Below are 17637 nucleotides of genomic sequence, written 5' to 3'. Positions count from 1 at the left end.
TACGGAAGAACTTTCTAGACACAAGGAGGAGAAAAAAAAAAAGAAAGAAAAAAAAAGGTGGGGTAGGAAGAGAAGCCACTGAACGGAGCCTAAGTAAGATGCATGGCTCAGAACTGAGAAAACTACAAAAGAAAGAGCTTCACTGTTCTCTCCACCTACCACAGTTACAGTGTTTCAGCCAAAGACGTTGAAAGAGTTGAGTCATGTAAAACAAAAACAGGAAAATTGCATGCAAAATTTTGGCTTTAAAACTTCACACACACACAAAAAAAAAACAACTTAGGAGATAAGGACAGAGCAGGTATACCAAAATGATATAACTGTTAGGGAAACAGGCTCTGATTAGATGAACCAAAGTGATTTTGATCAGAATAGGGTCTTCAGAGCAACAAAAGAACTGGCTCTCCTAAAGCTCTGAACGCTATAGAATCTGATGGTTTCTCACTATAACATTAACATCCACTTATTAAACCAGCTTAATCCAATCCCCTTACACAAACCCAGTTCTATCTTATTACTGTCCTCAAGGGAACCAGATTATTTTCAGGTTAATATGTTTTGTTTTCACATATACTGTCACCTCATACAGACGCTGAACATTCAACTATGCTCACAGCAGCAAGAAATCTAGTTTCTCTCTAAGTTACTTCTATCATGCAGTGTATCTGTTGCTTGCAATGACCCTTGTTCTTGTAATTTCATGATGTTTCCCCTTGACAACTACAGAAAATAACAAGAGTGCATCCATTCTGCTCTGAGATATACAGCACAGAACGTTTACTAATGGAATTCCTAACCTACTTTAAAAATAACCTCTGAGTTCTCTGGTGCAGGTTTTATAGAGAACCGTTTGCATGGTCAATGTTATTTGTAATGGGCTCAAGTCAACATGATCTTCTGATGAAGCCATGAATACCTCCTTCAGATCCCTAACCCTCTGGGTGCCAAGCCCTGCCACAGAACTCCCTGCTAGGAAAGCAAAGGGTGTCTGGGGGTAAATGCTGTTGCACAGAAAACCTGATATCACCTTCAAATGAACACAGATTCAGACACCAACATGGCCTATTTTTTCCTCTAAACATGAGTACAGCACATGTGATCCCATCTATTACAAGAAATGCTGTACTAAGTGATTGATATTGAGCCTATCTGTTTGATTGTGGCAATCTTAATCATTTGAATTGCCTCATGGCATGCAAAGCGTTAATGTTCACTCCATTATTTTCCACATTTCTGCTACTATTTTCAAACCATTAAATACTTCTAAAATATTTTAACAGTGAACAGAAGTTGATATGAGCAAGCATATGATTGCACAAATGACATTGTCATGTACTGCTGGAAGCAGGGAAGATCCTAAGGAACACAACAGAACCAGTACCTTCCTGATCCTTGTTCAGTTTGACCTCTAGGTGTGGCAAGTGGAAGCTGACATGGCGCACAAAGTGGTCAAGATTGCTGGTGCGGTGATCACAGTCCCGCCATCCACACTGCAGATCTAGCTGCTCTTCCTTCAGCTTTATTTTCTTGTCCTTACACTTCTTCTCTATACAGGCAGGTGGTAGGGTGCTGTCTGAATAATCACTCACAACTGTGAAGTCACACAACTCTTCATACACTGGTGACTGATTCCTTTCCTCTAATGCACTACAGACCAAATTATTATCTTCCATGTTAGATGACTGACTGTCCACATAGTCAGCATAGTTCTCCAGACCATTCGCTACTGTGTCTTCATCACCAATTGGGAATGGACCGATTCCAAACAGGTCATCAAATGACGATATGCTGGCAATACTGCTCATTCTGCAAACCTGCAGTAGAACAGCCAGTTACTATTCTGGTATAACACTGAATCTGAGCATCCTGTTACATCAGTTGAGCACCTGATATTTACGTACAGCAAATCTGTGTAAATGCAACATTCTCATACTCTGTTTGTCAGGCCCCTACTTTCTTTTTCATGGGGTGAGATGGGATGGGACTGAGTCCACTTGGTATGTCTGCCACTAATTGGACCACTGTACCAGCCCCAGATGATAGAAGCAGATGGGGCATCTGGTGGAATGAGAAAACCAAACTACTTGGAGGAAACCTTCCCCCGTGCAACTTTATATCGCCACTTAGTTCATGTTTTCATGGGTACTTACAACATTTTGCGGCCACATAGGCCCATCACCAGGTATATATGATGGGCTGTATAAATTGCTACATTGTATTCAATATATATTCCTCATCGCCCTGAAACTTCTTCCTATGGATTGCATCTTTCAAGAGACCAAAAGATGGCAGTTGAAAGAGTTAGATCCAGGTTCTAACAGATGAAGCAACAGACCACTGAAGCTTTGAGATGGCCTCGCACTGTTGCCATGACACAACCACTTTTTTAACATACTGTGACATATTGCGCAATGGAGAACCCCTCCCTACCCAGCAGCAACGAGGCAACTCAGGCCACAGTGACGTGGCGGATGAGTCAGCGCTCCCCCCCCTCCGCACGGTAACGTAACGCGCAACGCGCAGTGACGTAACAGGATGACGTGGCACTCATTACGCAACAGGCAAGTACTGCGGCTATATAACGGAACTGCACAGCGGCTGCGAGTGAGTTGTAACGTGGCCATCGCCGAAGACAGTTCCGAGTTAGGTCCTAGCAAGCCTACGAGCGAGTGTGTTATCAACGAGTTCTCAGTTCGCAAGTTCGTGATAACCAGTTATATTTGGAGTGTGTAATTCAGGGAGACTTGTATAGCTCCCGCGTGAAGACGTGAAGACTCTTGAAGATAGTGTTAAGAGATTTTGTTGTAGGGTTTGTAAAGTGTGGAAACCCGTAACATTGTGATAATTAATTAATTATCCTTTATGTGATGGAGCAATCTTACAAATATAACCTTTTCAATAACTTTTGAAAAGGATGTAAGTAATGATATAGGTCTATAATTCACCATATTCGTTTTATCACCATTTTTAAATAATGTATTATTTCAGAGTATTTCAAACAAGTGGGGAAAACACCCGTTGAAAGTACTCTGTTACAGATATAAGTTAAAGGAGAAATAATAGCAGGTGCGCTAGTTTTTGGAATATTGACCGAAATTTCAACATACCCGTTAGAATTTTTGGGTTTTAATGATTTAATTATGTTTTAATTTCTTTGGCAGATGCAGGTTTATATTTAATTTCAGGGAAAGGAGATGGAAAAGCCTGAGATATATAACTCCAATGTTTATCAATATCAAACTCTATAAAATGATCACTCTTAGCATTATTGCTGTTAATTTTATCTACTATAGTCAGAAAGTAGTTATTTAAAGAATTGGCAGTTAATTGGTGCCTATCAGTTAGCTTCCCTTCAATATTTAAGAACTGCACTTCAGTATTACTGATTCTCTTACCAGTAACCATTCTAATAATATTCCATGTGGTTTTAATTTTATTGTTAGAATTCGAAATTAATCCATTATAATAATGATTTTTGGCTGCCCTAATGACATTAGACAGAATTTTGGAGTAAGTTTTAAAATATGATTTAAGGTTTGGATCATTACTGGTCTTCATGGACAAATAGAGCTCTCTTTTGTGTTGACATGAGGTCTTTATGCCCCTCGTCATCCAAGGGTTATATTTCATATTATTCATAACTAATTTTTTAGGGAAGCTAAAATTAAATATTTTAAAATAAGTATTATGAAATGAGTTGAAAATTGAATCAATATCCTGATCAACAAATATGCTATCCCAAGTTTCATAACTTAATTGAATCAAGAACTCATTTCTAGAAGCTTTACTGAATTTCCTCACAAAATGCCTACAGCTATTTTGGTTATGTAAAACAATGTTATTCATATATAAGATCTGGGCATCATGGTCAGACAGTCCATTAACATGAGGACATACAGTATAATTTCCATGTCTGTGAAGATCAATAAAAATATTATCAAGAGCAGAGCCTGAGTTGGTTTGGATCCTAGTAGGAAAATCTACTATACTAAAAAGGTTAAAAGAAAGCGGCCTCCGTAGTCTAGAGGTAACGTTCCCACCTCATGACTCGTAGTACGCGGGTTCAAATACCCGGCGGAGGTCGTCGAATTTTTAAGGGCGGAAAAATTCAGGGAACAAGTCCTCCGGGAGGGACTTTAAGCCGTGGGTCCAGTGTCGTAGCTTTATGGCACATAAAAGAACCTCATATCTCCAAAGGAGGTCACTGAGCCAAATTAACGGACGTTTCCCGCCCAACAGCAGTCTCTAATACCTCTGGTAGACGGGGGAAGCATTATAGATACCTCTCAGCTAGTAGGGCTGGTCTCGCTGGCTGGGCAGGACTGATGGTAAGCACCAGTACCGGTAGGATATAGAGACTGGTAGAAATCATAGAGGGAAGCACAATGGACCAATACAGGTCTCAGTGCATGGGGAAACCCACCCTCTCCAATAACTAACTAACTAAGGTTAAAAGAATATAACAGAACATCCAATTGTTTCTTGTTAATACTATCAATTAAGTAATTTATATTGATATCACAACGTATTATCAATTCCAACTTAGTATCATGCAAGAAATTTAAAATGGTGTCTAATCCCTTCAGAAAATAAGCAAAGTTACCAGATGGTGCTCTGTAAATAGATAGTACACAAGTATTACCATGCAGAAAAGGAAGTTTCACTGCACAAACTTCAAGGTCTTTATCTTTACAAAAGGCACTTAAATTGACATCTAAAAATGTTAGTTTTTCCTGTACAAATATGCATGATTCACCTAATTTAAAATTTTTCTTACAATAAGCAGCACTGATTTTTAATGTTCTACATAAGTACAGCCCAGATCATTATAATTTAAGTGGTGTTCAGTTAGACATAACACATGCGACAGCTCAGGATGTAGGGAGCTAATTAATTAATTGGTTTTGCCTTGTAAGCTCCTGATATTTTGGTGATATATATTAAGAGAATTATCACCAGAAGAATGAAATTTATATCTCTTACTGTCATAGCTCAGAGAATTTAATTTCGAATGATTATGATGAAAATTAGCACTGTGCCTATGAGTATTGATAGATTACCTAAACCATTACTCCTAAGATCACTAACTGACCCAGGAGACTGAGTCACCATAAAAAATCCCCATTTCTTGTTACGGGTGTTCGTCCTATTTTATTAGTTGATCTATTAGCTACAGAATTAATTGAATTTAACGAGAAGAATGGTCCAAATTTAAAATTGTTTGACTAGAGACTTCCACACAATTTTCCATTTAATCAGAAGAACGGTCCAAAGTTAGAATTGTTTGACTAGAGACTTCCACACAATTTTCCATTTCATCAGAAGAAGAATGGTCCAAGTTTAAAATTGTTTGACTAGAGACTTCCACACAATTTTCCATTTCATCAGAAGAAGAATGGTCCAAGTTTAAAATTGTTTGACTAGAGACTTCCACACAACTTTCCATTTCATCAGAAGAAGAATGGTCCAAATTTAGACTTGTTTGAGTTGAGACTTCCACACAATTTTCCATTTCAACAGAAGAAGAATGGTCCAAGTTTAAATTGTTTGACTAGAGACTTCCACAATTTTCCATTTCATCAGAAGAAGAATGGTCCAAGTTTAAAATTGTTTGACTAGAGACTTCCACACAATTTTCTGTTTCATCAGAAGAAGAATGGTCCAAATTTAAAATTGTTTGACTAGAGACTTCCACACAATTTTCCATTTAATCAGAAGAAAAATGGTCCAAGTTTAAAATTGTTTGACTTGAGACTTCCACACAACTTGCCATTTCATCAGAAGAAGAATGGTCCAAGTTTAAAATTGTTTGACTAGAGACTTCCACACAATTTTCCATTTCATCAGAAGAAGAATGGTCCAAATTTAAAATTGTTTGACTAGAGACTTCCACACAATTTTCCATTTCATCAGAAGAAGAATGGTCCAAGTTTAAAATTGTTTGACTAGAGACTTCCACACAATTTTCCATTTCATCAGAAGAAGAATGGTCCAAATTTAAAATTGTTTGACTAGAGACTTCCACACAATTTTCCATTTCATCAGAAGAAGAATGGTCCAAGTTTAAAATTGTTTGACTAGAGACTTCCACACAATTTTCCATTTCATCAGAAGAAGAATGGTCCAAATTTAAAATTGTTTGACTAGAGACTTCCACACAATTTTCCATTTCATCAGAAGAAGAATGGTCCAAGTTTAAAATTGTTTGACTAGAGACTTCCACACAATTTTCCATTTCATCAGAAGAAGAATGGTCCAAATTTAAAATTGTTTGACTAGAGACTTCCACACAATTTTCCATTTCATCAGAAGAAGAATGGTCCAAGTTTAAAATTGTTTGACTAGAGACTTCCACACAATTTTCCATTTCATCAGAAGAAGAATGGTCCAAATTTAAAATTGTTTGACTAGAGACTTCCACACAATTTTCCATTTCATCAGAAGAAGAATGGTCCAAGTTTAAAATTGTTTGACTAGAGACTTCCACACAACTTTCCATTTCATCAGAAGAAGAACATTCCAAGTTTAAAATTGTTTGACTTGAGACTTCCACACAATTTTCTATTTCATCAGAAGAAGAATGGTCCAAGTTTAAAATTGACTAGAGACTTCCACACAATTTTCCATTTCATCAGAAGAAGAATGGTCCAAATTTAAAATTGTTTGACTAGAGACTTCCACACAATTTTCCATTTAATCAGAAGAAGAATGGTCCACGTTTAAAATTGTTTGACTTGAGACTTCCACACAACTTTCCATTTCATCAGGAGAAGAATATCCCTCTACGTCTTGATTGGAGAGATAATTTTTCCAGCCCCTAAATAGTCACTTATAATTATTACAGATCCCCTCGAATGGGGATCCTTAATGTTGTCCTTAAACGTAACTTTCCATTCTTCAGTAGTCTCACTTTGCCCGGCTTCCTAGCTTGTGTATCTGATTTTTCCAATTTCCTTGGGAGGAGTCACTTTTATTTTCGCCCTCTTTGCTGAGTCCACCTTTTAAGCTGCTCATAACCTCTAAAACATCACTGAATATCTCCTCCATTAGTATCCTAATGATTTCGGTAGCCGATTCCAATTCAAGAATAGCACATTTTAATTCCCGTTTTAAACTCGCACAGCACAAGCATTCATCTCTCCCTGTTTAGCCATCGGAATTCCCGTATTATTTAGCACCACACTTTCGCGGTCTTTATGTCATGGGTTAAAGATAATTGGTAACAAACTTTGAAAACCCTCTAACACAGTTGGTAATTTCACTAAATAATATTATTTTTTTGTAAGCAACTACATACCTGATTGTTCAACATGTGTCATGAAACAAGATCTCGAGGAGTATTCTTGTGACATCACTTTATTACTCAACGCCGCAACCAAAATTCAACGTAACTATAACATAGTCACTGTCGCTCTTTACGTGGTGACAACTCTCAATAGACTGCACTAGACTATAGAATTGTGTACCTCTCCGTCCTGCTTATCCATTGGATGGATTCTGTCTACTCGGTCAACACAAGGTCAAGGTCAAGGTCATGTTACAACTGACGGTCGGTCAGTCAGTCAGTCTGTCTGTCTTGGTGTCGAGCCCCAGCTGGGGCTCATGACCAAATATTTCTTTTGAATGAAAGTTATTGTCTTGTCTATGTGGGGCGCCCTCTCTGACGAGAGGTCGGGTCTGTCATTTGTCAGTCAGTCTGTTTTAATACGTCCACTGTCTGTATTTACATAGATTTATAATACACACATATTTCTTGCTTATACTATGTACAATATATACAAGCCTCTGTCAGTCCAGGCTCAGTACAGCAGATTACGCCCTATTTCCAGTATTATTCGCTACCACGGCAGTCTAGTCACTTGAACGGCCGTATGCCTGACCGCCGCCAAGTTTAAGCCTCTTATACTTTCTGTGGTGGGCTTCGTCTTGTACGATGTTGCGAACATTCTCATTCTCATGATTTTGTATGACTTCTGCTTGTTGCCTGCATAATTTTGTTATAAAGTCATATACGTACGGGATTTTGAATGTCATGAGCAAATCACGGACCGGTGTGCGCCTCGGAAAATTGCCAATGGTGCGGAGAACCTTGTTTTGCAGGCGCTGCAATTTAATAGGAGAAAATTCATATTCGTTTTTTAATAATTGAAGGCTATTAGAATTTGGATAATCTTTAACTTATTAGCTAAAAAAAAAAAATAAATATTGGAACACATTAATGAGATGGGCGAGCCTGCCGATTCTTGCACAGTTGTTCTATATTTGGATGTAGCTGGTAAGCTTAAGTCGGAGATCGTCACATACATCGAGTCGATTTCGGTACTTTGTTTTTATTTGAGTTAGTGATGAATAGGGACCGCATTTTTATGCCCTAATAATCCTTTAAATATGTATGCATTTATGCATGAGAAACTTCCGAAATATGCACTAAAATATGCATATAAAATTTATACCAAATATTAAAATTGATTTTACAATATTTTAAGACCAAATCAATATTTAAGTTCATTTTATGTAATCACTAAATGATTCACTTGCAATAAAAAGCTATACTTAAATACAAATCATGCAACAAAGCCAACATATTTCATTACAAATTTAAGAAACCAATGGTGCTCACATTTAGCTCTCCGAACTTTCAACTTCCCTTCTGTTGCAGTTCACAATTACTAAATGTTCTAGGTTTTCCATAGTTAGTCGCCTCCTATTGTCTCGCAAGATGTCCTTATAGCGGGAAAAACTTCTTTCCACCTCACAGGAATTTAGGGGCGCATGTACAAAAGCCGCTATTTGCCCCACTGTTAGTGATTTTTTACTTTGCAGTTCAGTACGTTTACCGGCAAAAATTTTTATCAATTTCACAAATATGTTCATATCCTGGATTTTTTGAAAGAATGCTGTGTACTTTTTCCTTTACTACTTCACCAACTCTTCCAGGAATAAAACTCAATTTAGAAACAGTGGTTTTGAGCACACTTAACGACTGATACAAAGTAGTATTGCTATTGTTTGCCTCCAGTGAGGAAATGGCGGATGGAAGATGAGAGAAGTGAGCAGATTTATAGGAAAGATTAGTTTCTAGTTCTGCGTTTTTTAATACGTCTTGGGCAATTTGAATTGACGCTGCACTTTTGGGATCAAATGTATTCACGACATTCCTAAATGTTTCTTAATGTTCGGTATAATAATTCGCTGCACACAGCCACGTGCCCCAGCGCGTTAAAATTGGTTCTGGCAGAAGTGGAATGCTCGGTGCTACTGCTTTAAAGGCTTCTGTTCTGTATGGCGCTTTAACAAAAACCTTCTTCATAGAAGACACCAACTTGTCAAAAAGAGGAAAATTTGCACGAATTGTTTCTGCAACACGGTGCAATCCATGGGCAAGGCAAGTCAAATGTGTCATGTTTGTAAATATAACTTTAAGAGCTGTAACCGTACGCATCCTTGACAGATATGTCTTATTTGTTTGTAAGTAACGATTCAGTTTAGCTGTTGAAATAAGATGCTCCGGGGGGATCAATGTCCTCTGAGCTGGCCTTTTGTTACGAGGGGCTGAAGGGTGGTCAGTGAGTCCNTGGGGGGGTAGGTATCCCTTCTGTCGTCCTTGCCTGCGGAGGTGAAGGACCTGTCGATGGAAGCTTCGAGAAGGTGTGTAAGCCGGAAGGGTCCTTGCGCTTGGTCACGTAGCCCTCCCAGTAGAAAATTCGAGATCGCTGTAAGAAGGTTTTAAAAGCAGCGGTGGTGGTAATTTAGAGGGGAGTCAGTAGAAGTGAGTGAGTAGAGGGGAGTCAGTAGAAGTGAGTGAGTAGAAGTGAGTCAGTAACGAGTCAATCGGGAGGTCAGTGAGTCGAGTGAGTAAAAGATCATTTAAGAGGACAGTGAATAAGTGTGAACTCCGGCAGCATTATCAAAGAGATTGTGAACTGTTAATAAACGCTGATTTATGTAAGTGGATTTCAAAAGTATTTGAAAAAGTTATGTATAATAGACTACTTGAACACTTAAATTCTAACAACATATTAGTCAAAGAGCAGTTTGGATTTAGGAAAGACCTAACAACAGAAAAAGCAACCTATGAACTAACTAACGATATTTTAAGTGCTCTCAATGACAGATTAATTGTGGGAGGGATTTTCTGTGATCTAGCAAAAGCTTTCGAGTGTGTTAATCATGGTATCTTACTATCGAAATTAAATTTCTATGGAATAACTGGCAAAGCTAATGAATGGATCAAATCATACCTCAAAAACAGGTATCAAAGAGTTGAAATAAATAATAAAAACTCCAGTCATAATGCATTTTCAAACTGGGGAATTATAAAGCACGGTGTTCCACAAGGATCAATTTTAGGTCCCTTACTTTTTCTTCTCTACATAAATGATCTATCTAAAACCATCAACAATAAATCTAAATCAATTCTATATGCAGATGACACTAGTATAATATTTAAGAACTCTAAATTTGAAAACTTTAAAAATGACATAAATATTGTATTTGAAGCCTTAAACAGATGGTTCGAAGCCGATTTACTAAAATTAAAAAATATATATGATAAACATTTTAAAAGGGAAGTATGCAGTATAAATAGAGATCTTCGAAAATATGATGCTTATTCATAAAACATGCAAAATATGCATTTATAATCATCATCAAATCATGTCCAAAATTTAAGAAATGAAGTAATTCGTACATATATCCAAACGAGCATACTTTCTGGTTGCAAGAAAGAAATATGCATTTGCATTAAAATCCGGTCCCTAGTCATGGATAACTATTTAGTAGCATAGATCGAACTTTTAACCATGGTCTCTCTATATCTGTAAAAATGCGTAATCGGTGGAACATCTTTCAGATTTGATCATCGATGTTAAAATGTGTACCAACATACAAATATCATTTATACCTAAAAGTCATGGACAAACGGTATACTGAGGGCTGATGTATTTGTGATTGGTTTCATAAAGGTCGATGGAGGAATAAATTCTAATTCCTGGGAAATGAAAAATAAATGACTGAAAAGTTACATGCTATTTACTGCAGGAATATTTGTACACTTGTGAACTTGGTGTATATCGATTATGGCCTAAAGGTGAACGAATTTGGTGTTGCGATATTTATTGAGGCCATTCTGTGTTAAAGCTAATAGTCAAAATGATCACCGACACAGGAAATATTAGAAAACTTGCAGAAGATTTAGAAAAGCAAGAATTGGATGTAAGTTTTTATACTTCGGTGTGCTGTATGATTTGACATGGCATGTGTAATGAACGAATTTTTATTTTAGGCTCCTGGTGGCATTCCAACATCACAAGTATATGCTCAACTTCTGGCCGTATACTTGTACCAAAACGACTTGTGAGTATACATTACATTACATCCATATGGGAATTATAAGTTAAGTGTATGAACTCGTTTTTAGGTTATGTGAAATAAATATTAGGAGGAATTTGCAACTAAAGTCACAGTTCTTCAGTTCTATTGTTTCTTTTCAATAGATGCAATGCAAAGTATCTCTGGAAACGAATTCCGCAAAATGTGAAGAATTCACATGCTGAACTGGCCTGCATATGGAAAGTGGGACAAAAAATGTGGCAGCGAGATTTTCCGGGAGTCTATACAGCCCTTACTGTTGACTGGTCAGAGAATGTAGGATACATTATGCAAGCTCTTCTGGGTAAGTTATCTTGTGATTGGTATTTATGGCAAGTTCAGAGTGAAGAATTGAGGATGAAGTGATTCTTTAGCTAATGTTATATTTTAGCGTCCTGTTGCACTGACTCATGTCCATGATTTATGCTAACTGTCTTACAGTGCATACACTTTTTCACCTTACTCTTCTCTTTTGCACTACATGTTTCAGCACTAATGTGCCATCTTCAGGTGCGTTTTCTCTATGCACGTCTAACTACTGTATTGCATGCCCTGATGCCTTCATACTGAAATGACTAAAATATATATTCATCATATATAATAATAGATTTTAAATATTAAAACTTTTCAGGAGTCATCATATTTAAAATCTATTATTATATATAAGAATAAGACAAGCAGCGGCACGCGCACAGGAAGACTACACAGAATAACACCTGTACAGTGTGGAAACAAGAACTAGCCGTTGCAGCACTTAGACATAGGGCGAGTAACCCTAACAATTTTAAATTTTAAATTTAAAATTTAGAGAAATTTTTAAAGGATTTTAAAATTATAACTAAAGATTTTATAGTGCTATTACAGAAAAACCAAAATTGATGTGTGCAAAATAATCTACATGCCAGACAGATATCAACGAGGTAGATGTTGATAATAACGAAGAAATAATGTGTTTTTTAAATGTTAAATTTTAGACTGGGTTCAGTGTGGCAGTAACGTAAGAGTATACGCCTGATGATGGCCGTTAGAGGCCAAAACATGTAGTGTAGAGGAGAACAAGATCAAGGACATATAATATATATTGTTTGCACCTGGGACGGATTTTGTATCATTTATCATTATTATATATGACGAATATATATTTTAGTCATTTCAGTATGAAGACATCAGGGCATGCAATGCAGTAGTTAGACGTGCATAGAGAAAATGCACCTGAAGATGGCACATTAGTGCTGAAACATGTAGTGCAAAAGAAAAGAGTGAGGTGAAAAAGTGTATGCACTGTAAGACAGTTAACATAAATCATGGATTCTTTAGCTGTTATAGAATTACAGTTCTGTGGTATGTGATGTGTAGTTCCACAATACGAAAAACTTAGTTTATTAAAAAGATAACAAAAACTGAGTAAGGTATTGATAATAAAGGGCTAAGCAGGACCTTTTATAATAAACAGTATGTTTCAGGGAAGTGAACGGAAGTCAGTGGTCAATCCACCTCATATAAATGCACTAAAATATCATTTGTATTATAATTTTTTCTGCTTTTAATGAATTTGGGGCATATGCCATCACATGTATGAGAAATGAATGTATGTGAATATGAGATGCATAGTTCAAATATTTTTTAAATTATTGCCATTTAAAAATATAAAATAGCTATAAAACTTGACCCATGGATGATCACAAATTTTACTGTAAATTTGGTTCTACTTAACCTATAAAGTTGAACTTCAGCTTATTTTAAAGTTTGTGAAATATGTTGTCAAATGATATCTCACACTACTGCATTAAAGATACTTTTTCACCTTGAATTTTTAAAACTATGAATTCATTATTTTGACAAAATTTTATGTCATAGATCGGTACTTGATAAACATTATTGTAATTTTGGACATGGCCCAACAGATGTTAGTTATTAGTCAACAGTCTTTTTAGGATATAAGTTTCTCACAGTGGTGGTTATGAAAAGTTCTGTCATCTGGGATGTAATACCATGCAGTAGTGGTAATTATCGAGGGATATCGCTGTTATCAACTTCATACAAAACTCTATCCAATATCCTTTCAAAGTTAAAACCATATATAGATTAAATTATTTGGTATCATCAGTGTGGGTTTCAACGAAATAAATCGGCTACTGATAACATTTTTTGCATTCATCAAATGCTGGGGTAAAAAGTGGGAGTACAATGAGAGAGTACATCATCTATTCCTATGCTTCAGTTAGGAGGGAAGTATTGTACAATATTCTCACAGAGTTTGAGGTACCCATGAAACTAGTTAAGCTGATTAAACTGTATGTAAGTGAAATGTATAGTAAAGTCCATATAGGTAAACATTTGTCTGTCAAGTTTTCAATACAAAATTGCCTGAAACAAGTAGATGCTTTATTGCCACTGCTTTTCAATTTTCCTTTAGAATATGCCATTAAGACCATGTTAGGTGGGTCCTTTGTCACCACAGCATGGCGCATCCTCAGGTGCTAGGTAGAGGAGATGCCCTCCATGTATGGAGGGTGGCTGCAATAAGCAGTTGTGGACAGCCGACAATGGGTGGTCCTCCAGCTTTGGGGTCAGAGGTCGGGCTAACAACTCCTCACCTTAAAAAATAAGCTTGTTATGAAAATTTGCAAGAAGCCTCGGACCTGGATGAACTTCTTGGATAAACACCTAAGTGGAAGAAAATGGATAAGAGATTTGGTACTTGGAATATTAGAAGTAAGGGCAGGTTCACTCAGGGTAGTGGTGGAAGAAATCGCAAAATATAAATTACATTTAGCTAGAGTACAGGAGGTCAGATGGGGTGGAGGTGGCACTGAATCAGCATGGAAATATACATTTTTCTATGGAAAGGGGAATGAAAGTCATGAATTAAGTACAGGTTTTTTTCATACATAAGAGAATCATATCAGCAGTTAAGAGGGTAGAGTTTCGTAGTGATAGGATGTCATACATAATATTAAGAGGTTGCTGGTGTGATATCATTGTTATGAATGTTCATGTTTCAACAGAAGATAAAATTTATAATATAAAGGACAGGTTCCATGAAGAACTAGAATGTATTTGATAAATTCCCAAAGTACCCTATGAAAATTTTGTTAGGAGATTTCAATGCCAAAGTTGGTAGAGAAGATATTTTCAAACCAATGATTGTGAATGGGAGTTGGCACGAAATTAGAATATTAAACATTGCACTTCAAGAAATCTTGTTGTCAAAAGTACAATTGAATTGAATTGAATTGAATTTATTTACATTCTATGAATCCTAAGCAGGTTAGTACCTTTGGATACAGAACAAGTCAAAAGGTTACATACATAAGTACAGGCAATTTTAGCTTAAAAATTAATATAACTTAATTTTACATCATTCTCTGTTTACATTGAAGTATTCATCTAAAGAGTAGAAGGAATGAGCATGTAGATAATTCTTTAACTCTGATTTAATCTTTTTAGTATCATTACCCAAGTTTTTAATACTTTGTGGCAGATTGTTGAACACTTTTATGCCAGTAAAGTAGACTCCTTTTTCATATACTGATAAAGTTGATGAGGGTAGGTGGAAATTATATTTTTGTCTAGTATTCATGTTATAGACATCAGAATTTAATTTGAATTTATCTTTGTTGTAAACAACAAATAAGAGAAGCGATAATATGTATTGCGATTGAAGAGGTAGAATTTTTAATTTCTTAAATAATTCTCTACATGAATCTCTACTTCTACATCCTGTAATGATTCTAATTATATTCTTTTGTATTTTAAAAATTATTACACTATGTGAAGAGTTCCCCCAAAATATTAATCCATAGTTCATAATAGAATGAAAGTAGGCATGGTAAACCATCTTCAATGTTTCCTGTGACATAAAAGGCTTAATTGATCTCATCGCATAGCAAGCTGCATTTAATTTAGGTATAATTTGTTCAATATGTATTTTCCAAGACAGTGTACTGTCTACATGTATTCCAAGGAATTTTGTATCAAGTACTTTACAGATTAATTTGTTGGCATAACTGATGTCCAGATCAATTTGGTGGTTGTTTTTAGTTGTGAATGATATGTAATGGGTTTTATCAAAATTTAATGAGAGTAAATTGGCTTCGAACCATCTGTTTAAGGCTTCAAATACAATATTTATGTCATTTTTAAAGTTTTCAAATTTAGAGTTCTTAAATATTATACTAGTGTCATCTGCATATAGAATTGGTTTAGATTTATTGTTGATGGTTTTAGATAGATCATTTATGTAGAGAAGAAAAAGTAAGGGACCTAAAATTGATCCTTGTGGAACACCGTGCTTTATAATTCCCCAGTTTGAAAATGCATTATGACTGGAGTTTTTATTATTTATTTCAACTCTTTGATACCTGTTTTTGAGGTATGATTTGATCCATTCATTAGCTTTGCCAGTTATTCCATAGAAATTTAATTTCGATAGTAAGATATCATGATTAACACAATCGAAAGCTTTTGCTAGATCACAGAAAATCCCTCCCACAATTAATCTGTCATTGAGAGCACTTAAAATATCGTTAGTTAGTTCATAGGTTGCTTTTTCTGTTGTTAGGTCTTTCCTAAATCCAAATTGCTCTTTGACTAATATGTTGTTAGAATTTAAGTGTTCAAGTAGTCTATTATACATAACTTTTTCAAAGACTTTTGAGAATGAAGTCAATATGGATATTGGTCTGTAATTAGAGATGCATTTTCTCTCTCCTTTTTTAAAAAGTGGTTTCATTACAGCGTATTTTAAGCGTTGAGGAAAAGTACCTGATGATAAAGATTTATTACATAGATGATTCAAGGGTGAACTGATGTAAACAGAGCTTGCTTTAAGTAATTTGGTAGAGATTTCATCATATCCATGTGAATTTTTGGGCTTAAGGGATTTAATAATGTTTTCAATTTCCTTCCTTGTTGAGAATTTGAGATTTATATTTGGAAATGAATTGTTAAAGGCATGTGACAGATAGTATATTGGATTATTATTATTATTGGAATATTGTAACGTGTTTGCAATCCAGAAGAGTCACTGCTATGGAAACGCTAGAATAGACTGTTACAGAGGAGACAACAATTGCTCCATTGTAATTCTAACAGGAGTCTCCATGGTTATAACAATGGGTTATTGCATAGGAAACGCGGAGCCAACAATGCAATGTTTCCACTGCTATAACAGAGACTTCGTTGTCTAACAGCGGCCAAGGTTATAAAAGCCCAGTTTCGACGAGAAGCCTTCAGTCTCGGAATAGCCATCTAAGAAGTCAGTCGTGATCGGGTAATCGGAGAAGGAAGTCTCGGAACAACCGCCAGAGAAGACAGTCCATTGTCGGCCGAGTTATTGTAAGCAGTGATTGTACCACTGCAAGTGTAAATGATTGTAAAGTGTGTGTACGGCGAGCGAACGTAATAAACTCGCTATATCAGAAGACGGCGTGAATTTATTTGTAGCATGACACACAAGACACGCTACATTGGTGTCAGAAGTGGGATAGGACTTACACACGTGACTGACAAGATTCGAACTCAAGACACGCTACATTGGTGTCAGAAGTGACTTCGAACTTTAACACGCGTCCTACAAAAAAAAATGGAAACGCAGCAAATGTTGGAACTTCTGCTGAAGAAAATTAGTGCTGGCCAAGAAAAAACACACGAGATGCTGAAAGAAATGGAGGCCAACAGGAAAGCTGACCAGGCCAAGGCGGAAGCCAGACACGCACAGCTGATGGCCGATTGGAAAGCCTGGGGGGAAGAGAGGAGAACTTCCCACAAGAAAATGGTGCCCGAAACAGATGAAGAGCCGACCTCCGTAGAAAGGAAACCTGTGGCGGCAGAGCATCAAGAAGTCCTCGTAGAAGACGCCCCGAGAATACCGGTCGGAGAACCGAAGAAAAGGCGTAGGGACCAGAAACTGGCCGCGGAGTGCCGCCGCCAGACAGCGAAGGATGCAGACGGGAATGATTGTAAAGTGTGTAAGACGAGCGAAGGAATAAACTCGCTATACCAAACGACGGCGTGAACTTATTTGTAGCATGACACACGAAACACGCTACAATATTTTTTCTCAGCTAATGAAAGGAAATATTCATTAAATGCACTTGCAATAGCTTGTGGATTGTTAGTGGACTTCCCTTCAATATTCAAACTTTGTACGTCTTCATTAACAGATTTCTTTCCTGATTCAACTTTCACAATATCCCAGGTGGTTTTAATTATATTGTTTGATTTTAGAATTTGGCTGTTATAGTTATTCTGTTTGGCTTCTTT

The 17637-nt window shown here is 36.5% G+C and overlaps 2 protein-coding genes across 3 annotated transcripts in view; one reads left to right on the top strand and one right to left on the bottom strand.

The window, feature by feature from the left end:
* Positions 1-18: 18 nt before the first annotated feature.
* Positions 19-7557, bottom strand: LOC111871270. Its single transcript, XM_023864247.2, has 2 exons — positions 7298-7557; positions 19-1814 (listed from the first exon to the last, which is right to left on the bottom strand). Exons 1-2 carry the CDS (start codon positions 7310-7312, stop codon positions 1329-1331), a joined length of 501 nt encoding a protein of 166 aa, XP_023720015.1. The 5' UTR covers positions 7313-7557; the 3' UTR covers positions 19-1328.
* Positions 7558-10901: 3344 nt separating this feature from the next.
* LOC111871272 (COP9 signalosome complex subunit 8) overlaps positions 10902-17637 on the top strand; it is a 32435-nt gene continuing 25699 nt past the window's right edge. Inside the window, exons 1-3 of one of the 2 annotated variants that reach the window (XM_023864248.2) lie at positions 10902-11089; positions 11285-11355; positions 11496-11674. In XM_023864248.2, the coding sequence (XP_023720016.1) occupies positions 11009-11089; positions 11285-11355; positions 11496-11674 (331 nt within the window). In that variant the 5' untranslated portion in view covers positions 10902-11008. Of the gene's footprint in view, positions 11215-11284; positions 11356-11495; positions 11675-17637 lie in introns of both variants that reach the window. The other variant, XM_023864249.2, reaches the window with a different exon arrangement.

This window comes from Cryptotermes secundus, unplaced genomic scaffold, assembly GCF_002891405.2.
Source record: "Cryptotermes secundus unplaced genomic scaffold, Csec_1.0 scaffold796, whole genome shotgun sequence".
Taxonomy (NCBI): domain Eukaryota; kingdom Metazoa; phylum Arthropoda; class Insecta; order Blattodea; family Kalotermitidae; genus Cryptotermes; species Cryptotermes secundus.
This window is presented reverse-complemented; position numbering and strand designations above follow the sequence as displayed.